Below are 21672 nucleotides of genomic sequence, written 5' to 3' on the forward strand. Positions count from 1 at the left end.
AGATAGAGAGCTGGAGATGGGGGAGAGAGCAGGAGGGAGGAGAGATAGAGAGCTGGAGATGGGAGAGAGAGCAGGAGGGAGGAGAGATAGACAAGGGGAGATGGGGGAGAGAGCAGGAGGGAGAAGAGATAGAGAGGGGTAGATGGAGGAGAGAGAAGGAGGGAGGAGAGATAGAGAGGGGGAGATGGGGAGAGAGCAGGAGGGAGGAGAGATAGAGAGGGGGAGATGGGGGAGAGAGCAGGAGGGAGGAGAGATAGAGAGGGGGAGATGGGGTAGAGAGCAGGAGGGAGGAGTGATAGAGAGGGGGAGATAGGGGAGAGAGAGCAGGAGGGAGGAGAGATAGAGAGGGGGAGATGGGGGAGAGAGAGCAGGATGGGGGAGAGAGCAGGAGGGAGGAGAGATAGAGAGGGGGAGATGGGGGGAGAGAGAGCAGGAGGAAGGACAGATAGAGAGGGGGAGATGGGGATGAGAGCAGGAGGGAGGAGAGATAGAGAGGGGGAGATGGGGGGAGAGAGCAGGAGGGAGGAGAGATAGAGAGGGGGAGATGGGGGGGAGAGAGCAGGAGGGAGGAGAGATAGAGAGGGGGAGATGGGGGAGCAGGAGGGAGGAGAGATAGAGAAGGGGAGATGGGGGGAGAGAGCAGGAGGGAGGAGAGATAGAGGGGGAGATGGGAAGAGAGAGCAGGAGGGAGGAGAGATAGATAGAGGGAGATGGGGAGAGAGCAGGAGGGAAGAGAGATAGAGAGGGAGAGATGGGGGAAAAAGCAGGAGGGAGGAGAGATAGAGAGGGAGAGATGGGAGAGAGAGCAGGAGGGAGGAGAGATAGAGAGGGGGAGATAGGGGAGGAGAGCAGGAGGGAGGAGAGATAGAGAGGGGAGATGGGGGAGAGAGAGCAGTAGGGAGGAGAGAGATAGAGAGGGGGAGATGGGGGAGAGAGAGCAGGAGTGAGGATAGATAGAGAGGGATAGATGGGGTAGAGAGAGCAGGAGGGAGGAGAGGTAGAGAGGGGGAGATGGGGGAAAGAGCAGGAGGGAGGAGAGATAGAGAGGGGGAGATGAGGGGAGAAAGCAGGAGGGAATAGAGATAGAGAGGGGGAGATGGGGGGAGAAAGCAGGAGGGAGGAGAGATAGAGAGGGGAGATGGGGGGAGAAAGCAGGAGGGAGGAGAGATAGAGAGGGGCAGATGGGGGGGAGAGAGCAGGAGGGAGGAGAGATAGATAGGGGGAGATGGGGGAGAGAGCAGGAGGGAGGAGGGATAGAGAGGGGGAGATGGGGAGAGAGAGCAGGAAGGAGGAGAGATAGAGAGGGGGAGATAGGGGGAGAGAGCAGGATGGGGGGGAGAGAGCAGGAGGTAGGAGAGATAGAGAGGGGGAGATGGGGGAAGAAGCAGGAAGGAGGAGAGATAGACAGGGGGAGATGGGGGAGAAAGCAGGAAGGAGGAGAGATAGAGAGGAGGAGAGATAGAGAGGGGGAGATGGGGGGGAGAGAGCAGGAGGGAGGAGAGATAGAGAGCTTTAGATGGGGGAGAGAGCAGGAGGGAGGAGAGATAGATAGGGGAGAATATGGGAGAGAGCAGGAGGGAGGAGAGATAGAGAGGGGGAGAATGGGGGAGAGAGCAGGAGGGAGGAGAGATAGAGAAGGGGAGATGGGGGGAGAGAGCAGGAGGGAGGAGAGATAGAGAGGGGGAGATAGGGGGAGAGAGAAGGAGGGAGGAGAGATAGAGAGGGGGAGATGGGGGAGAGAGAGCAGTAGGGAGGAGAGATAGAGAGGGAGAGATGGGAGAGGGAGCAGGAGGGAGGAGAGATAGAGAGGGGGAGATAGGGGAGGGAGAGCAGGAGGGAGGAGAGATAGAGAGGGGGAGATGGGGGAGAGAGAGCAGTAGGGAGGAGAGATAGAGAGGGGGAGATGGGGGAGAGAGAGCAGGAGGTAGGAGAGATAGAGAGGGATAGATGGGGTAGAGAGAGCAGGAGGAAGGAGAGATAGAGAGGGGGAGATAGGGGGAGAGAGCAGGAGGGAATAGAGATAGAGAGGTGGAGATGGGGGGAGAAAGCAGGAGGGAGGAGAGATAGAGAGGGGGAGATGGGGGGAGAAAGCAGGAGGGAGGAGAGATAGAGAGGGGGAGATGGGGGGAGAAAGCAGGAGGGAGGAGAGATAGAGAGGGGGAGATGGGGGGAGAAAGCAGGAGGGAGGAGAGATAGAGAGGGGCAGATGGGGGGGAGAGATCAGGAGGGAGGAGAGATAGAGAGGGGGAGATGGGGGAGAGAGCAGGAGGGATAGAGAGGGAGAGAGGGGGAGATGGGGGAGAGAGAGCAGGAGGGAGGAGAGATAGAGAGGGGGAGATAGGGGGAGAGAGCAGGAGGTAGGAGAGATAGAGAGGGGGAGATGGGGGAAGAAAGCAGGAGGGAGGAAAGATAGAGAGGGGGAGATGAGGGGAGAAAGCAGGAGGGAGGAGAGATAGAGAGGAGGAAAGATAGAGAGGGGGAGAGGGGGGGAGAGCAGGAGGGAGGAGAGATAGGGAGGGGGAGATGGGGAGATGGGGAGAGAGAGCAGGAGGGAGGAGAGATAGATAAGAGGAGATGGGGGAGAGAGCAGGAGGGAGAAGAGATAGAGAGGGGGAGTTGGGGGAGAGAGAGCAGGAGGGAGGAGAGATAGAGTGGGGGAGATGGGGGAGAGAGAGCAGGAGGGAGGACAGATAGAGATGGGGAGATGGGGATGAGAGCAGGAGGGAGGAGAGATAGAGAGGGGGAGATGGGGGGAGAGAGCAGGAGGGAGGAGAGATAGAGAGGGGGGATGGGGGAGAGCAGGAGGGAGGAGAGATAGAGAGGGGGAGATGGGGGGAGAGAGCAGGAGGGAGGAGAGATAGAGAGGGGGAGATGGGGGGAGAGCAGGAGGGAGGAGAGATAGAGAGGGGAGATAGGGGAGAGAGAGCAGGAGGGAGGAGAGATAGAGAGCGGGAGGTGGGGGAGAGAGCAGGAGGGAGGAGAGATAGAGAGGGGAGATGTGGGAGAGAGAGCAGGAGGGAGGAGAGATAGAGAGCGGGAGATGGGGGAGAGAGCAGGAGGGAGGAGAGATAGAGAAGGGGAGATGGGGGAGAGAGAGCAGGAGGGAGGAGAGATAGAGAGGGAGAGATAGGGGGAGAGAGCAGGATGGGGGGAGAGAGCAGGAGGTAGGAGAGATAGAGAGGGGGAGATGGGGGAAGAAAGCAGGAGGGAGGAAAGATAGAGAGGGGGAGATGAGGGGAGAAAGCAGGAGGGAGGAGAGATAGATAAGGGGAGATGGGGGAGAGAGAGCAGGAGGGAGGAGAGACAGAGAGGAGGAGATGGGGGAAAGAGCAGGAGGGAGGAGAGATAGAGAGGGGGAGATGGGGAGAGAGAGCAGGAGGGAGGAGAGATAGAGTGGGGGAGATGGGGGAGAGAGAGCAGGAGGGAGGACAGATAGTGAGGGGGAGATGGGGATGAGAGCAGGAGGGAGGAGAGATAGAGAGGGGGAGATGGGGGGAGAGAGCAGGAGGGAGGAGAGATAGAGAGGGGGGATGGGGGAGAGAGCAGGAGGGAGGAGAGATAGACAGGGGGAGATGGGGGGGAGAGCAGGAGGGAGGAGAGATAGAGAGGGGGAGATAGGGATGAGAGAGCAGGAGGGAGGAGAGATAGAGAGGGGGAGATGGGGGAGAGAGCAGGAGGTAGGAGAGATAGAGAAGGGGAGATGGGGGAGAGAGAGCAGGAGGGAGGAGAGACAGAGAGGAGGAGATGGGGGAAAGAGCAGGAGGGAGGAGAGATAGAGAGGGGGAGATGGGGAGAGAGTAGGAGGGAGGAGAGATAGATAGGGGGAGATGGGGGAAAGAGCAGGAGAGAGGAGAGATAGAGAGGGGGAGATGTGGGAGAGAGCAGGAGGGAGGAGAGATAGAGAGGGGGAGATGGGGGAGAGAGCAGGAGGGAGTTGGGATAGAGAGGGGGAGATGGGGGAGAGAGAGCAGTAGGGAGGAGAGATAGATAGGGGGAGATGGGGGAGAGAGCAGGAGGGAGTTGGGATAGAGAGGGGGAGATGGGGGAGAGAGAGCAGTAGGGAGGAGAGATAGAGAGGGGGAGATGGGAGAGAGAACAGGAGGGAGGAGAGATAGAGATGGGGAGATGGGAGAGAGAGAGCAGGAGGGAGGAGAGATAGAGCGAGGGGAGAGAGAGCAGGAGGGAGAAGAGATAGAGGGAGGGAGATGGGGGGAAGAGAGCAGGAGTGAGGAGACATAGAGAGGGATAGATGGGGTAGAGAGAGCAGGAGGGAGGAGAGATAGAGAGGGGAGATGGGGGAGAGAACAGGAGGGAGGAGATATAGAGAGGGGGAGATGGGGGAGAGAGAGCAGGAGGGAGGAGAGATAGAGAGGGGGAGATGGGGGAGAGAGCAGGAGGGTGGAGAGATAGAGAGGGGGAGATGGGGGAGAGAGCAGGAGGGTGGAGAGATAGAGAGGAGGAGATAGGGGAGAGAGAGCAGGAGGGAGGAGAGATAGAGAGGGGGAGATGGGGGAGAGAGAGCAGGAGGGAGGAGAGATAGAGAGGGGGAGATGGGGGAGAGAGCAGGAGGGAGGAGATATAGAGAGGGGGAGATAGGGGAGAGAGAGCAGGAGGGAGGAGAGATAGAGAGGGGGAGATGGGGGAGAAAGCAGGAGGGTGGAGAGATAGAGAGGGGGAGATGGGGGAGAGAGCAGGAGGGTGGAGAGATAGAGAGGAGGAGATAGGGGAGAGAGAGCAGGAGGGAGGAGAGATAGAGAGGGGGAGATAGGGGAGAGAGAGCAGGAGGGAGGAGAGATAGAGAGGGGGAGATGGGGGAGAGAGGGAAGATTGGAAGAGAAGATTTTGGGGAAGGATGAGACATACAGAAGGATGGAGACAAAGGGGGTTGGGGTGGAAGATGGGGAGTAGAAAGAGGGATTGCAGGCTGAGAAGAGAGAAGGGGTTATAGAGGGGGAGGGGAAGAAAGATGTGGTGTGAGAAGAGACAGGAAGATAGAAAGAGAGGTGATAAAGTAAAATGATTATATGTGCTACCAATGGTTAAGTGGCACTACTGCCTAGTAATTAGTGCTTATATGCTAATGTTAGGTTCTTTGCATAATACCGGGTTCACTTAATAGAATGACTTTGGAGAAAAATGTTATTACAACAAACGTTTGTTCTCTGAATCCTTGAAATGTCCTGCTATTTAACATGGAGACAGTTCATCTCCTTGTTCTACAGTGAGGTATTTGGAGTCTGGAGGTCAGTCAAGTTAATAAGAGGTTCCAGGATAACAAGAATTAATGTTTTTTGTAATTATTGATGGGGGGTTTTGGGGATGAAGAGAGAGGAGGATACCTGTCTATAATGGAGTCTTCTACAGGACATGTCAGTGCGCTACAAGGACATAGAGCTTCTTCAAGAAGACCCAACACTCAACGAGAGTCCCGCTGGAAACCATTCAACTTCCCGAGGTACACATCATCATACATAACACCACAAATACCGAGAATTACACTCGGCATACAGGACAAGAGAAGTAGTACTGTGCATCGTCCATACATACAGAATAAGAACAGATACAGAGAATTACACCCGGCATCGATTAATGTCATCCTTTTCTTCCTAGAATGGGATTTAATGCAATTATCTCTTTCAGGAGTCATCATGAACAGGTGGATTCCCCAACCTTCCTCCGGCCTGATCTGCTCCCTGTTAGCACTTTGCACTGGTCTCCTCTTCATCATCATCATCCTCATCATCACCATCACACGTGAGTTCACTCTCGCTGTCCCTCCACATGCACACCTCACATTCCAACCACACGTATCACATGTAACCCCTGTTTCCAATCACCACTTACCCCCCCCCCCCTCCCCAAACTATCCACACTATACATTCTCTGGAAGATCTCCCTCAACTATCCACCCTACTTTCTCTGGAAGATCTCCCTCAACTATCCACTTTACATTCTCTGGAAGATCTTCCCGCACCATCCACGCTACATTCTATGAAAGATCTCCCCCTACTGTCCACACTACATTCTCTGGAAGATCTTCCCGCACCATCCACGCTACATTCTGTGGAAGATCTCCCCCTACTGTCCACACTACGTTCTCTGGAAGATCTCCGCCCACCATCCACACTACATTCTCTGAAAGATCCCTCCCCATTGGTCACAATGTCCATCATCAGCTCTGGTGTGGTGTTATATGTAATCCAAGTCATTATAATATGCCTACAGTTAAAGCACCATTTGATTGAGAAATGATACTTACAAGTATGTAATATTTCACACAGGACCTGAAAAACTCTCACTTTAAAGTACCCCAAAAAAGCAAACAAAGACATTAAGAACATAGTCGATAAAAAAGGAACATATTTGCCAGTAGAAGTAATTGGTCCACCTTCCCCTGATATGACATATACATTGGATGAAATCCGCCGTCAGGGTAGTTCAATAATAATTAGGGAACCCGGGGTGGTTCAGGGTTCTCTTCGGTATCCCTCATCTGTTAAATTCTGGTTCTTTCTCTCTGGTAGGTCAGGGGGTGGATCAGACAGAGCAGAACATGGAGGTGAAGCTGAGGAACCTGAGTCTAGGAGTGGATTACAAAGTGGAGAAACTGTCCCAGAATGGTAAGATGCCCCTATGAGGGGTGAAACTATGTGACAGGGTTCTGGTCTCCTCACCTTATGGATGTTCTCCTCCTCTAGATTCCAGGATGATGGAGAAACTGACAAACATTGAAACCTTTGTAAAGAGCACGAGAGGTGAGCTGGGGCAGCATTAAAGAGTGGAGGGTAGAAACTGCACTGAGATTCCATAGAATGTGATCTCTTCAGGTGATCTGGACAAACTGATACATGTATGGAACAGAAGTCTACATAGTCATGTAGGTGAATGAATATACAGAATACGTTTATAATAGTTTTCCTCCTCAAAAGTTTTTGGAGTAGATACTGAAAAAAAATGTGATGCAGGCATCTGTGAACCCAATTTTATCTGACGATGTAACAGATAATGGCACGCTCCAAGATGCAACATGAAATATGTATTTTAGGGGCAGTAGATCATTTTTATGACAATCTCCAAACCATTGAGCCAACCTTGGACCCTAAAAGGGCTGGGAATTACATGGGAGTGGTTTCTGGAATATGGGTGCATTGTGACACTTTTTGGGTTGTGCTTGGAGTCCTCAGTACAGAGGGTTAAACTTTTCTTACTGGATATACAAAATGTAGGACAATATACTTAACGGATCCAGAAACTTATTTTAGTAAGGAAAGACAGCAGCTTTCTAGGGTGATCATTGGCCAACCTTTTGGTTTATTCACACCATGCAAAATCAGAAAGTGAACTTTCCCTTAGCTCCTAAAAGGTGGTTCCTACCATGACCAAACTAAATTTTTTTTTATTCAGGCTCCATTTTCTACACCAAACCCATACACAATGTTGATGAACTAGAGTTGTGCCGAAAAACCCCATATTGAGATCCGGAAAAATCCAAGTTCTTCATGAGTCATGATTTCAGTGGGGGTTGGGTTTAGCATTTAATGTTTGGGGAACCCTGCTCAAACAAATCTCAGAGCAGTTTGGCTCCTCCCTACACCAGACTAGAGGGACCCAATAGTGTTTAACATTGTCTGAGATGTTCTGTATTAGCTGCTCTGACAATTATTTCTAGTGCAATTTTTTTTTTTCATATTTTTGGTTTGATAGTTTGACTGTTAATAAACATGGCTTCTGTGATGGGCTCACCCCGGACTGAGGCTTTTGGAGGGGACTGAATGCTGACCTCTTGTCTACTGATTATGGGCCCTGGGTTTTGGGGGAACGGTGCTCTTTGTGAGCTGCATGCCTGGGAACCCTTGAGTCTAGTATGGCTTCTAAGAGTCTTTCACCCATTATTGTTTGTGCTAATTAACTCTGCAATTGTATCTACTGATTATGGGCCCTGGATTTTGGGGGAATACTGCTGGGCAGAGGTTAGCCGAGCTCTGCCCCGTACCATTCCCCCAAAATCAAAGGGCCCATAATCTGTAGGCAAGAGGCCAGCATTCAGTCCCTTCCAAAGCCTCTGTCCTAATGAACATATTTACTATACATTTATTGAGTGTATTGAGTATTAGTGTCAGGTAGTACCTGTGTATTGTGAGTACCTGAGTGTTGTCTGAGTAGTGTGTGTGGATTGTTAGTACTTGTGTATTGTGTGTGTGTGCACGTTGGTCAGCGAGTGCACATCGGTTCAGCGGGTGTACGTTGGTTCAGCGAGTGCACGTTGGTTCAGTGAGTGCACGTTGGTCAGCGGGTGCACATTGGTTCAGCAGGTGCACATTGGTCAGCGGGTGCACGTTGGTTCAGCAGGTGCACGTTGGTCAGTGGGTTCACATTGGTTCAACGGGTGCAGGTTGGTTCAGCGAGTGCACGTTGGTCAGTGGGTTCACATTGGTTCAACGGGTGCACGTTGCTTCAGCGAGTGCACATTGGTCAGCGGGGTGCACGTTGGTTCAGCGAGTGCACGTTGGTCAGCGGGTGCACGTTGGTTCAGCGGGTGCATGTTGGTCAGTGGGTGCACGTTGGTTCAGCGAGTGCACGTTGGTCAGTGGGTGCACGTTGGTTCAGCGGGTGCATGTTGGTCAGCGGATGCACATTGGTTCAGTGGATGCACATTGATTCAGCGGGTGCATGTTGGTTCAGCGAGTGCACGTTGGTTCAGCGAGTGCACATTGGTCAGCGGGTGCACGCTGGTTCAGTGGATGCACGTTGGTCAGCGGGTGCACATTGGTCAGCGGGTGCACGTTGGTTCAGCGAATGCACGTTGGTCAGTGGGTACACATTGGTCAGCGAGTGCACGTTGGTTCAGCGGGTGCACGTTGGTCAGTGAGTGCACGTTGGTCAGCGGGTGCACGCTGGTTCAGCGGGTACACGTTGGTTCAGCGGGTGCACGTTGGTCAGTGAGTGCACGTTGGTCAGCGGGTGCACGTTGGTTCAGCGGTTACACGTTGGTTCAGCAGGTGCACGTTGGTCAGTGAGTACACGTTGGTCAGCGAGTGCACATTGGTTCAGCGAGTGCAGGTTGGTCAGCAGGTTCACATTGGTTCAGCGGGTGCACGTTGGTTAAGCGAGTGCAGGTTGGTCAGCGGGTTCACATTGGTTCAGCAGGTGCATGTTGGTTCAGCAGGTGCACGTTGGTCAGCGGGTGCACATTGGTCAGCGAGTGCACGTTGCTTCAGCAAGTGCACGTTGGTCAGTGAGTGCACGTTGGTCAGCGGGTGCACGTTAGTTCAGCGGGTGCACGTTGGTCAATGAGTACACGTTGGTTCAGTGGGTGCACGTTGGTCAGTGAGTACACGTTGGTCAGCGAGTGCACGTTGGTTCAGCGAGTGCACATTGGTCAGCGGGTGCACGTTGGTTCAGCGAGTGCACGTTGGTCAGCAAGTGCATGTTGGTTCAGCGAGTGCACATTGGTCAGCGGGTGCACGTTGGTTCAGCGAGTGCACATTGGTCAGCGGGTGCACGTTGGTTCAGCGATTGCACATTGGTCAGCGGGTGCACGTTGGTTCAGTGGGTGCACGTTGGTTCAGCTGGTACACGTTGGTTCAGCGGGTGCACGTTGGTCAGTGAGTACACGTTGGTCAGCGAGTGCACATTGGTTCAGCGGATGCACGTTGGTTCAGCGGGTGCACGCTGGTCAGCAGGTTCACATTAGTTCAGCGGGTGCACGTTGGTTAAGCGAGTGCACGTTGGTCAGCGGGTTCACATTGCTTTAGCGGGTGCACGCTGGTTCAGTGGATGCACGTTGGTCAGCGGGAGCACATTGGTCAGCGAGTGCACGTTGCTTCAGCGAGTGCATGTTGGTCAGTGAGTGCACGTTGGTCAGCGGGTGCACGTTGGTCAATAAGTACACATTGTTTCAGTGGGTGCACGTTGGTCAGTGAGTACACATTGGTCAGCGAGTGCACGTTGGTTCAGCGAGTGCACATTGGTCAGCGAGTGCACGTTGGTCAGCGAGTGCATGTTGGTCAGTGGGTGCACGTTGGTTCAGCGGGTACACGTTGGTTCAGTGGGTGCACGTTGGTCAGTGAGTACACGTTGGTCAGCGAGTGCACATTGGTTCAGCGGGTGCACGTTGGTTCAGCGGGTGCATGCTGGTCAGCAGGTTCACATTAGTTCAGCGGGTGCACGTTGGTTAAGCGAGTGCACGTTGGTCAGCGGGTTCACATTGGTTCAGCAGGTGCACGTTGGTTCAGCAGGTGCACGTTGGTCAGCGGGTGCACATTGGTTCAGCGAGTGCACGTTGGTCAGTGGGTACACATTGGTCAGTGAGTGCACGTTGGTTCAGCGGGTGCACATTGGTCAGTGAGTGTTCGTTGGTCAGCGGGTGCACGTTGGTTCAGTGGGTACACGTTGGTTCAGCGGGTGCACGTTGGTCAGTGAGTACACATTGGTCAGCGAGTGCACGTTGGTTCAGTGGGTGCACGTTGGTCAGCGGGTTCACATTGGTTCAGCGGGTGCATGTTGGTTCAGTGGGTGCACGTTGGTCAATGAGTACACGTTGGTTCAGTGGGTGCACGTTGGTCAGTGTGTGCACGTTGGTCAGCGGGTGCATGTTGGTTCAGCGGGTGCACGTTGGTCAATGAGTACACGTTGGTTCAGTGGGTGCACGTTGGTCAGTGAGTACACGTTGGTCAGCGAGTGCACGTTGGTTCAGCAAGTGCACGTTGGTCAGCCGGTGCACGTTGGTTCAGCAGGTGCATGTTGGTCAGCGGGTGCACGCTGGTTCAGTGGATGCACGTTGGTCAGCAAGTGCCCATTGGTCAGCGAGTGCACATTGCTTCAGCGAGTGCACGTTGGTCAGTGAGTGCACATTGGTCAGCAGGTGCACGTTGGTTCAGCAGGTGCACGTTGGTCAATGAGTGCACATTGGTCAGCGGGTGCACGTTGGTCAGCGAGTGCACGTTGGTTCAGCGAGTGCATGTTGGTCAGCGGGTGCACATTTGTCTGCGAGTGCAAGTTGGTTCAGCGGGTACACGTTGGTCAGTGAGTACACGTTGGTCAGCGAGTGCACATTGGTTCAGCGGGTGCACGTTGGTTCAGCGCGTGCACGCTGGTCAGCAGGTTCACATTGGTTCAGTGGGTGCACGTTGGTTAAGCGAGTGCACGTTGGTCAGCGGGTTCACATTGGTTCAGCGGGTGCACGTTGGTTCAGCAGGTGCACGTTAGTCAGCGGGTGCACGTTGGTCAGCGGGTACACATTGGTCAGCGAGTGCACGTTGGTTCAGCGGGTGCACGTTGGTCAGTGAGTGCACATTGGTCAGCAGGTGCATGTTGGTTCAGCGGGTACACGTTGTTTCAGCGAGTACACGTTGGTCAGCGAGTGCACATTGGTTCAGCGGGTTCACATTGGTTCAGCGCATGCACGTTGGTCAGAGGGTGCACGCTGGTTCAGTGGATGCACATTGGTCAGCGGGTGCACGTTGGTTCAGCGGGTGCACGTTGGTTCAGCGGGTGCACGTTGGTCAATGAGTACACGTTGGTTCAGTGGTTGCACGTTGGTCAGCGAGTGCATATTGGTTCAGCGAGTGCACATTGGTCAGCGGGTGCACGTTGGTTCAGTGAGTACACGTTGGTCAGCGAGTGCACATTGGTTCAGCGGGTGCACGTTGGTTCAGCGGGTGCACGTTGGTCAGCAGGTTCACATTGGTTCAGCGGGTGCACGTTGGTTAAGCGAGTGCACGTTGGTCAGAGGGTTCACATTGGTTCAGCGGGTGCACGTTGGTTCAGCAGGTGCTTGTTGGTCAGCGGGTGCACGCTGGTTCAGTGGATGCACGTTGGTCAGCGGGTGCATGTTGGTCAATGAGTACACGTTGGTTCAGCAAGTGCACACTGGTCAGCGGGTGCACGTTGGTTCAGTGGGTACACATTGGTCAGCGAGTGCACATTGGTCATCGGGTGCACGTTGGTTCAGTTGGTACACGTTGGTTCAGCGGGTGCACCTTGGTCAGTGAGTGCACATTGGTTCAGCGGTTGCACGTTGGTTCAGCAGGTTCACATTGGTTCAGCGGGTGTACGTTGGTTAAGCGAGTGCACGTTGGTCAGCGGGTTCACATTGGTTCAGCGGGTGCATGTTGGTTCAGCGGGTGCACGTTGCATATAGTTACATAGTAGGTGAGGTTGAAAAAAGACACAAGTCCATCAAGTCCAACCTATGTGTGTGATTATGTGTCAGTATTACATTACATATCCCTGTGTGTTGCGGTCATTCAGGTGATTATCTAATAGTTTCTTGAAGCTATCAATGCTCCCCGCTGAGACCACCGCCTGTGGAAGGGAATTCCACATCCTTACCGCTCTTACAGTAAAGAACCCTCTACGTAGTTTAAGGTTAAACCTCTTTTCTTCTAATTGTAATGAGTGGCCACGAGTCTTATTAAACTCTCTTCTGCGAAAAAGTTTTATCCCTATTGTGGGGTCACCAGTACAGTATTTGTAAATTGAAATCATATCCCCTCTCAAGCGTCTCTTCTCCAGAGAGAATAAGTTCAGTGCTCACAACCTTTCCTCATAACTAAGATCCTCCAGACCTTTTATTAGCTTTGTTGCCCTTCTTTGTACTCGCTCCATTTCCAGTACATCCCTCCTGAGGACTGGTGCCCAGAACTGGACAGCATACTCCAGGTGCGGCCGGACCAGAGTCTTGTAGAGTGGGAGAATTATCGTTTTATCTCTGGAGTTGATCCCCCTTTTAATGCCAATATTCTGTTTGCTTTGTTAGCAGCAGCTTGGCATTGCATGTCATTGCTGAGCCTATCATCAAATAGGACCCCCAGGTCCTTTTCCATCCTAGATTCCCCCAGAGGTTCTCCCCCCAGTCTATAGATTGCATTCATATTTTTGCCACCCAAATGCATTATTTTACTTTTTTCTACATTGAACCTCATTTGCCATGTAGTCGCCCCTCCCCCATTAATTTGTTCAGGTCTTTTTGCAAGGTTTCCACATCCTGCGGAGAAGTTATTGCCCTGCTTAGCTTAGTATCGTCTGCAAATACAGAGATTGAACTGTTTATCCATCCTCCAGGTCGTTTATAAACAAATTAAATAGGATTGGTCCCAGCACAGAACCCTGGGGAACCCCACTACCCACCCCTGACCATTCTGAGTACTCCCCATTTATCACCACCCTCTGAACACGCCTTGTAGCCAGTTTTCAATCCATGTACTCACCCTATGGTCCATGCCAACGCACCTTATTTTGTACAGTAAACGCTTTTGCAAAATCCAGATATACCACGTCTACGGTCCTTCCTTTACCTAGATGGCAACTCACCTCCTCATAGAAGGTTAATAGATTGGTTTGGCAAGAACGATTCTTCATGAATCCATGCTGATTACTGCTAATGATATCGTTCTTATTACTAAATCTTGTATATAGTCCCTTATCATCCCCTCCAAGAGTTTACATACTATTGATGTTAGGCTAACTGGTCTGTAATTCCCAGGGATGTATTTTGGGCCCTTTTTAAATATAGGTGCTACATTGGCTTTTCTCCAATCAGCTGGTACCATTCCAGTCATTGTAAGCAAGTAAAGGCGCAAAAAGGCTGGGTATTCCTATGTTCCCATTATGTAGATGACAAGAGGTAATTATGACTAATAAAGTCCATAAAAAGTCTATGTGGGCAAACAGACTCAAAAATTCAAAGTCCACACAGATGGCTGCCTTCCTGGAAGAGCTGAACCTAAGCCCCAACAATCTGCAGAAAAAACACAAGGAAAGGAGGCGCCTCTAAGTGCAGTATTTAAAACCAGATTTAATAAAAAACTCTGTGCAGAACACTCACATTTAGTAGAATAACATAAAGCGTGTAATGTAGTTAAAATCCAGGGAAAGGGGGGGGTCCGTCAGATCCATCACAACAACGCTGGGTCCTGCTGTGCGTACGGCTTTTGCTTGAGCACCGCTGAAGCCGGCTGCGGTGACGGAATTCCAAAGCGAGGCCTGGGATGCTGATGGAAGGCAGGGTGCGGAGCTGTGACGTCACTGGAATGCGACGCGTTTCATGAGCGTACGGGCTACGATGTCACGGTATCCGCGCTCCTTCATCAAAGCTACAGATGGATCGAGGGAATGGCTTAGGAAGAGGATGGGGGCGGGGACTGTACAGCCTCTAAATGAGCTAGATGGAAGGAGCCCCACTCTAGTGATCTCAGGGGTATGTTGCGGCTTCAGTGCCAACGGTCTGGCAATCACTTGACTGAGTTCCCTAAGTACCCTTGGATGCAAGCCATCTGGTCCCCGGTGATTTATTAATGTTAAGTTTCTCAAGTCTAATTTTAATTCTGTCCTCTGTTAACCATGGAGGTGCTTCCTGTGTTGTGTCATGAGGATAAACACTGCAGTTTTGGTTACTGAAGCCCCCCGATTCACTCGTGAAGACTGAGGAGAAGAATAAATTCAATATTCTGAACGTTGGTTCAGTGGGTGCACGTTGGTCAATGAGTACACATTGGTTCAGTGGGTGCACGTTGGTCAGTGGGTACACGTTGGTCAGCGAGAGCATGTTGATTCAGCAAGTGCACATTTGTCTGCGAGTGCAAGTTGGTTCAGCGGGTGCACGTTGGTTCAGTGGGTACACGTTGGTTCAGTGGGTGCACGTTGGTCAGCGAGTGCACATTGGTTCAGCGGGTGCATTTTTGTTCAGCGGGTGCATGCTGGTCAGCAGGTTCACATTGGTTCAGCGGGTGCACGTTGGTTAAGCGAGTGCACGTTGGTCAGCAGGTTCACATTGGTTCAGCGGGTGCACGTTGGTTCAGCGGGTGCACGTTGGTCAGCGGGTGCACGTTGGTCAGCGGGTGCACGCTGGTTCAGTGGATGCATGTTGGTCAGCGGGTGCACATTGGTCAGCGAGTGCACGTTGCTTCAGCGAGTGCACGTTGGTCAGTGAGTGCACGTTGGTCAGCGGGTGCACGTTGGTTCAGTGGGTGCACGTTGGTCAATGAGTACACGTTGGTTCAGTGGGTGCACGTTGGTCAGTGAGTACACGTTGGTTAGCGAGTGCACGTTGGTTCAGCGAGTGCACGTTGGGCAGCAGGTTCACATTGATTCAGCAGGTGCACGTTGGTTCAGCGAGTGCACGTTGGTCAGCGGGTGCACGTTAGTTCAGCGGGCACACGTTGGTCAGTGGGTGAACATTGGTCAGCAAGTGCACGTTGGTCAGCGGGTGCACGTTAGTTCAGCGGGTGCACGTTGGTCAGCGGGTGAACATTGGTCAGCAAGTGCACGTTGGTCGACGAGTGCATGTTGGTCAGCGGGTGCACATTTGTCTGCGAGTGCAAGTTGGTTCAGCGGGTGCACATTGGTTCTGCGAGTGCACGTTGGTCAGCGAGTGCACATTGGTTCAGCGGGTGTACGTTGGTTCAGTGGGCGCACGTTGGTTCAGTGGGTGCATGCTGGTTTAGCGAGTGCACGTTGGTCAGTGGGTGCACCTTGGTTGAGCGGGTGCACGTTGGTTTAGCGGATGCACGTTGGTTTAGCGAGTGCACGTTGGTCAGCGGGTGCATGTTTGTCAGTGGTTGCACGTTGGTTCAGTGGATGCACGTTGGTCAGCGGGTGCACATTGGTTCAGCGGGTGCACACTGGTTCAGCGGATGCACGTTGGTCAGCGGGTGCACGTTGGTTCAGCGACTGCATGTTGGTCAGCGGGTGCACATTGGTCAGTGAGTGCACGTTGGTCAGCGAGTGCATGTTGGTCAGCGGGTGCACGTTGGTTCAGCGGGTGCATGTTGGTCAATGAGTACACGTTGGTTAGCGAGTGCACGTTTGTTCAGCGAGTGCACGTTGGTCAGCGGGTTCACATTGATTCAGCAGGTGCACGTTGGTTCAGTGAGTGCATGTTGGTCAGTGGGTGCACATTTGTCTGCGAGTGCAAGTTGGTTCAGCGGGTGCACATTGGTTCAGCGAGTGCATGTTGGTCAGCGAGTGCACATTGGTTCAGCGGGTGTACATTGGTTCAGTGGGCGCACGTTGGTTCAGCGGGTGCATGCTGGTTTAGCGAGTGCATGTTGGTCAGCGGGTGCACCTTGGTTCAGCGGGTGCACGTTGGTTTAGCGGATGCACGTTGGTTTAGCGAGTGCACGTTGGTCAGCGGGTGCACGTTTGTCAGTGCTTGCACATTGGTTCAGTGGATGCACGTTGGTCAGTGGGTGCACATTGGTTCAGCGGGGTGCACACTGGTTCAGCGGATGCACGTTGGTCAGCGGGTGCACGTTGGTTCAGCGACTGCATGTTGGTCAGCGGGTGCACATTGGTCAGTGAGTGCACGTTGGTCAGTGAGTGCATGTTGGTCAGCGGGTGCACGTTGGTTCAGCAGGTGCGTGTTGGTCAATGAGTACACGTTGGTTCAGCGGGTGCACGTTGGTTTAGCGGATGCACGTTGGTTTAGCGAGTGCACGTTGGTCAGCGGGTGCACGTTTGTCAGTGCTTGCACATTGGTTCAGTGGATGCACGTTGGTCAGTGGGTGCACATTGGTTCAGCGGGTGCACACTGGTTCAGCGGATGCACGTTGGTCAGCGGGTGCACGTTGGTTCAGCGACTGCATGTTGGTCAGCGGGTGCACATTGGTCAGTGAGTGCACGTTGGTCAGTGAGTGCATGTTGGTCAGCGGGTGCACGTTGGTTCAGCAGGTGCGTGTTGGTCAATGAGTACACGTTGGTTCAGCGGGGTGCACGTTGGTCAGCGAGTGCACGTTGGTTCAGCGAGTGCACGTTGGTCAGTGGGTGCATGTTGGTTCAGCGGGCGCACGTTGGTCAGTGGGTGAACATTGGTCAGCAAGTGCACGTTGATCAGCGAGTGCATGTTGGTCAGCGGGTGCACATTTGTCTGCGAGTGCAAGTTGGTTCAGCGGGTGCACGTTGGTCAGCGAGTGCACGATGGTTCAGCGAGTGCACATTGGTCAGCGGGTGCACGTTGGTTCAGTGAGTGCACGTTGGTCAGTGGGTGCACGTTGGTCAGTGGGTGCACGTTGGTTCAGCGGGCGCACGTTGGTCAGTGGGTGAACATTGGTCAGCAAGTGCACGTTGGTCAGCGAGTGCATGTTGGTCAGCGGGTGCACATTTGTCTGCGAGTGTAAGTTGGTTCAGCGGGTGCACGTTGGTTCAGCGAGTGCACGTTGGTCAGCGAGTGCACATTGGTTCAGCGGGTGTACGTTGGTTCAGCGGGTGCACGCTGGTTTAGCGAGTGCATGTTGGTCAGCGGGTGCACATTGGTTCAGCGGGTGCACATTGGTTCAGCGAGTGTATGTTGGTTCAGTGGGTGCACATTGGTTCAGCGCGTGCACGTTGGTTTAGCGAGTGCACGTTGATCAACGGGTGCACATTTGTTGCACGTGGTTCAGTGGATGCACGTTGGTTCAGCGGGTGCACATTGGTTCAGCGGGTGCACACTGGTTCAGCGGATGCACATTGGTCAGCGGGTGCACATTGGTCAGCGGGTGCACATTGGTCAGCGGGTGCACGTTGGTTCAGCGACTGCATGTTGGTCAGCAGGTGCACATTGGTCAACGGGTGCACGTTGGTCAGTGAGTGCACGTTGGTCAGCGGGTTCACATTGGTTCAGCGAGTGCATGTTGGTTCAGCGGGTGCACATTGGTCAGCGGGTAAACATTGGTCAGCGAGTGCACGTTGGTCAGCGGGTTCACATTGGTTCAGCGGGTGTACATTGGTTCAGTGGGTGCACGTTGGTTCAGCGGGTGCACGTTGGTTTAGCGGGTGCACGTTGGTTTAGCACGTGCATGTTGGTCAGCGGGTGCACGTTGGTCAGTGAGTGCACGTTGCTCAGTGAGTGCACGTTGGTTCAGTGGGTACACATTGGTTCAGCGGGTGCACATTGGTTCAGCAGGTGCACGTTGGTCAGCGAGTGCACGTTGGTCAGCAAATGCACGTTGGTTCAGCGAGTGCACATTGGTCAGCGAGTGCACGTTGGTCAGCAAATGCACGTTGGTTCAGCGGGTGCACGTTGGTTCAGCGAGTGCATGTTGGTCAGCAAGTGCACGTTGGTTCAGCGAGTGCATGTTGGTCAGCGGGTGCACCTTGGTTCAGCAGGTGCACGTTGGTTCAGCGAGTGCACGTTGGTCAGCGAGTGCACGTTGGTCAGCGAGTGCACATTGGTTCAGCGGGTGCACGTTGGTCTGTGAGTGCACGTTGGTCAGCAAATGCACGTTGGTTCAGTGGGTGCACATTGGTCAGTGAGTGCACGTTGGTTCAGCGAGTCCACGTTGGTCAGTGAGTGCACGTTGGTCAGCGAGTACACGTTGGTTCAGCGGGTGCACGTTGGTCTGCGAGTGCATGTTGGTCAGCAAATGCACGTTGGTTCAGTGGGTGCACGTTGGTCAGCGATTGCACGTTGGTTCAGTGGGTGCACGTTGGTCAGCGAGTGCACGTTGGTTCAGCGGTGTATGTTGGTTCAGTGGGTGCACGTTGGTTCACCGGGTGCACGCTGGTTTAGCGAGTGCATGTTGGTCAACGGGTGCACATTGGTTCAGCGGGTGCACGTTGGTCAGCGAGTGCACGTTGGTTCAGTGGGTGCACGTTGGTCAGCGAGTGCACGTTGGTTCAGCGGTGTACGTTGGTTCAGTGGGTGCACGTTGGTTCAGCGGGTGCATGCTGGTTTAGTGAGTGCATGTTGGTCAACGGGTGCACATTGGTTCAGCGGGTGCACATTGGTTCAGCGAGTGTATGTTGGTTCAGTGGGTGCACGTTGGTTCAGCGGGTGCACGCTGGTTTAGCGAGTGCATGTTGGTCAACGGGTGCACATTGGTTCAGCGGGTGCACATTGGTTCAGCGAGTGTATGTTGGTTCAGTGGGTGCATGTTGGTTCAGCGGGTGCACATTGGTTTAGCAAGTGCACGTTGGTCAACGGGTGCACATTTGTTGCACGTGGTTCAGTGGATGCACGTTGGTTCAGCGGGTGCACATTGGTTCAGCGGGTGCACACTGGTTCAGCGGATGCACATTGGTCAGCGGGTGCACATTGGTCAGCGGGTGCACGTTGGTTCAGCGACTGCATGTTGGTCAGCAGGTGCACATTGGTCAACGGGTGCACGTTGGTCAGTGAGTGCACGTTGGTCAGCAGGTTCACATTGGTTCAGCAAGTGCATGTTGGTTCAGCGGGTGCACATTGGTCAGCGGGTGAACATTGGTCAGCGAGTGCACGTTGGTCAGCAAGTGCACGTTTGTCTGCGAGTGCATGTTGGTTCAGCGGGTGTACATTGGTTCAGCGGGTGTACATTGGTTCAGTGAGTGCACGTTGGTTCAGCGGGTGCACGTTGGTTTAGCGGGTGCATGTTGGTTTAGCACGTGCATGTTGGTCAGCGGGTGCACGTTGGTCAGTGAGTGCACGTTGCTCAGTGCGTGCATGTTGGTTCAGCGGGTGCACATTGGTCAGCAAATGCACGTTGGTTCAGTGGGTGCACGTTGGTTCAGCGAGTGCATGTTGGTCAGCAAATGCACGTTGGTTCAGTGGGTGCACGTTGGTCAGCGAGTGCACATTGGTTCAGCGGGTGCACGTTGGTTCAGCGGGTGCACATTGGTCAGCGGGTGCATGTTGGTTCAGCAGGTGCACGTTGGTTCAGCGAGTGCACGTTGGTCAGCGAGTGCACGTTGGTCAGCGAGTGCACATTGGTTCAGCAGGTGCACATTGGTCTGCGAGTGCACGTTGGTTCAGCGGGTGCACGTTGGTCAGCAAATGCACGTTGGTTCAGTGGGTGCACGTTGGTTCAGTGGGTGCACGTTGGTCAGCAAATGCACGTTGGTTCAGTGGGTGCACGTTGGTTCAGTGGGTGCACGTTGGTTCAGCGAGTGCATGTTGGTCAGCAAGTGTACGTTGGTTCAGCGGGTGCACATTGGTCAGCGGGTGCACGTTGGTTCAGCAAGTGCACGTTGGTTCAGCGAGTGCACGTTGGTCAGCGAGTGCACATTGGTTCAGCAGGTGCACATTGGTCTGCGAGTGCACGTTGGTTCAGCGGGTGCACGTTGGTCAGCAAATGCACGTTGGTTCACTGGGTGCACGTTGGTCAGCGAGTACACATTGGTCAGCGGGTGCACATTGGTTCAGCGAGGGTCCAGAGGTAGAGATAGACAGCGTGGAACATATTCCAGAGGGTAGTATTGGGGGCATTAGTGGTAGGTTAACCAAAGCACATAAAACACAAGGTGAGTATAGTAGCAAGTCCTAGTTGCAATCTCAGAACACCCAATACGAGGACAATATGTAACCGGTCTAAACTATGTGGCATGTTCACCAATGCCAGGAGCCTGGCGGACAAGATGGGTGAACTAGAGATACTGTTGTACGAGGAGGATTTGGATTTTGTGGGAATTTCAGAGACCTGGTTCAACAGCTCTCACGATTGGTTGGCAACCATTCAAGGGGATACCCTTTATTGCAAGGATAGAGAAGGTAAAAAAGGGGGAGGGGTATGCCTATATATCAAGAATAATGTACAAGTGAATGTGAGAGATGACATCACTGAGGGGGCTAGAGAGGAGGTGGAATCTTTATGGGTAGATCTCCAAAGGGATGAAGCTAAGGGGAAAATAATACTGGGAGTATGCTATAGGCCCCCTAACCTGAGGGAGGAAGTGGAGATGGATCTCCTATCACAAATTGGATTAGCAGCAAGGATGGGAAGTGTTATCATAATGGGGGATTTTAATTATCCAGACATAGACTGGGCGGAGGGAACCGCGCATTCATTTAGGGCTCGCCAGTTCCTTAATGTCTTGCAGGACAATTTTATGGGTCAGATGGTAGACGCACCAACTAGAAATAAAACATTACTGGATCTACTGATTACCAACAATACAGACCTGATCACGGATGTGGAAATACGGGGCAATTTAGGTAACAGCGATCACAGGTCAATTAGTTTCAGTATAAATCACACAAATAGGAAACATGAAGGGAACACAAAGACACTGAATTTCAAAAGAGCCAACTTCCCTAAACTACAAACCTTGCTAAAAGGCATAAATTGGGATAAAATATTAGGAACAAAGAATACGGAGGAGAGATGGGTTTGCTTTAAGAGCATATTAAATAAGGGCATTAGCCAATGCATCCCACTGGGAACTAAATTTAAAAGAGCGAACAAAAGTCCTGGGTGGCTTAACTCCAATGTAAAAATGCATATAAAAGCAAAGGAGAAGGCCTTCAAAAAATACAAGGTTGAGGGATCATCCTCAGCATTCAGACTTTATAAAGAATGCAATAAGAAATGTAAGGGTGCAATTAGGACGGCTAAGATAGAACATGAAAGACACATAGCGGAGGAGAGCAAAAAAAAATCCCAAGAAATTCTTTAAGTATGTAAACAGTAAAAAAGGGAGGACAGACCATATTGGCCCCATAAAGAATGAGGAAGGACATCTGGTTACAATGGATGGGGAGATGGCGAAGGTATTAAATTTATTCTTCTCCTCAGTCTTCACAAGGGAATCGGGGGGCTTCAGTAACCAAAACTGCAGTGTTTATCCTCATGACACATCACAGGAAGCACCTCCATGGTTAACAGAGGACAGAATTAAAATTAGACTTGGGAAACTTAACATTAATAAATCACCGGGACCAGATGGCTTGCACCCGAGGGTACTTAGGGAACTCAGTCAAGTGATTGCCAGACCATTGTT

General features: G+C 52.8%; 1 protein-coding gene across 2 annotated transcripts in view; it reads left to right on the top strand.

The window, feature by feature from the left end:
• Nucleotides 1-5356: 5356 nt before the first annotated feature.
• LOC141133878 (asialoglycoprotein receptor 1-like) overlaps nucleotides 5357-21672 on the top strand; it is a 38465-nt gene continuing 22149 nt past the window's right edge. For both annotated transcript variants that reach the window (XM_073623473.1, XM_073623474.1), the window contains exons 1-4: nucleotides 5357-5455; nucleotides 5641-5754; nucleotides 6525-6620; nucleotides 6699-6755. In XM_073623473.1, coding sequence (XP_073479574.1) covers nucleotides 5368-5455; nucleotides 5641-5754; nucleotides 6525-6620; nucleotides 6699-6755 — 355 coding nt within the window. In that variant the 5' untranslated portion in view covers nucleotides 5357-5367. The remainder of the gene's footprint in view (nucleotides 5456-5640; nucleotides 5755-6524; nucleotides 6621-6698; nucleotides 6756-21672) is intronic.

This window comes from Aquarana catesbeiana, linkage group LG03 (assembly GCF_042186555.1).
Source record: "Aquarana catesbeiana isolate 2022-GZ linkage group LG03, ASM4218655v1, whole genome shotgun sequence".
NCBI lineage: Eukaryota > Metazoa > Chordata > Amphibia > Anura > Ranidae > Aquarana > Aquarana catesbeiana.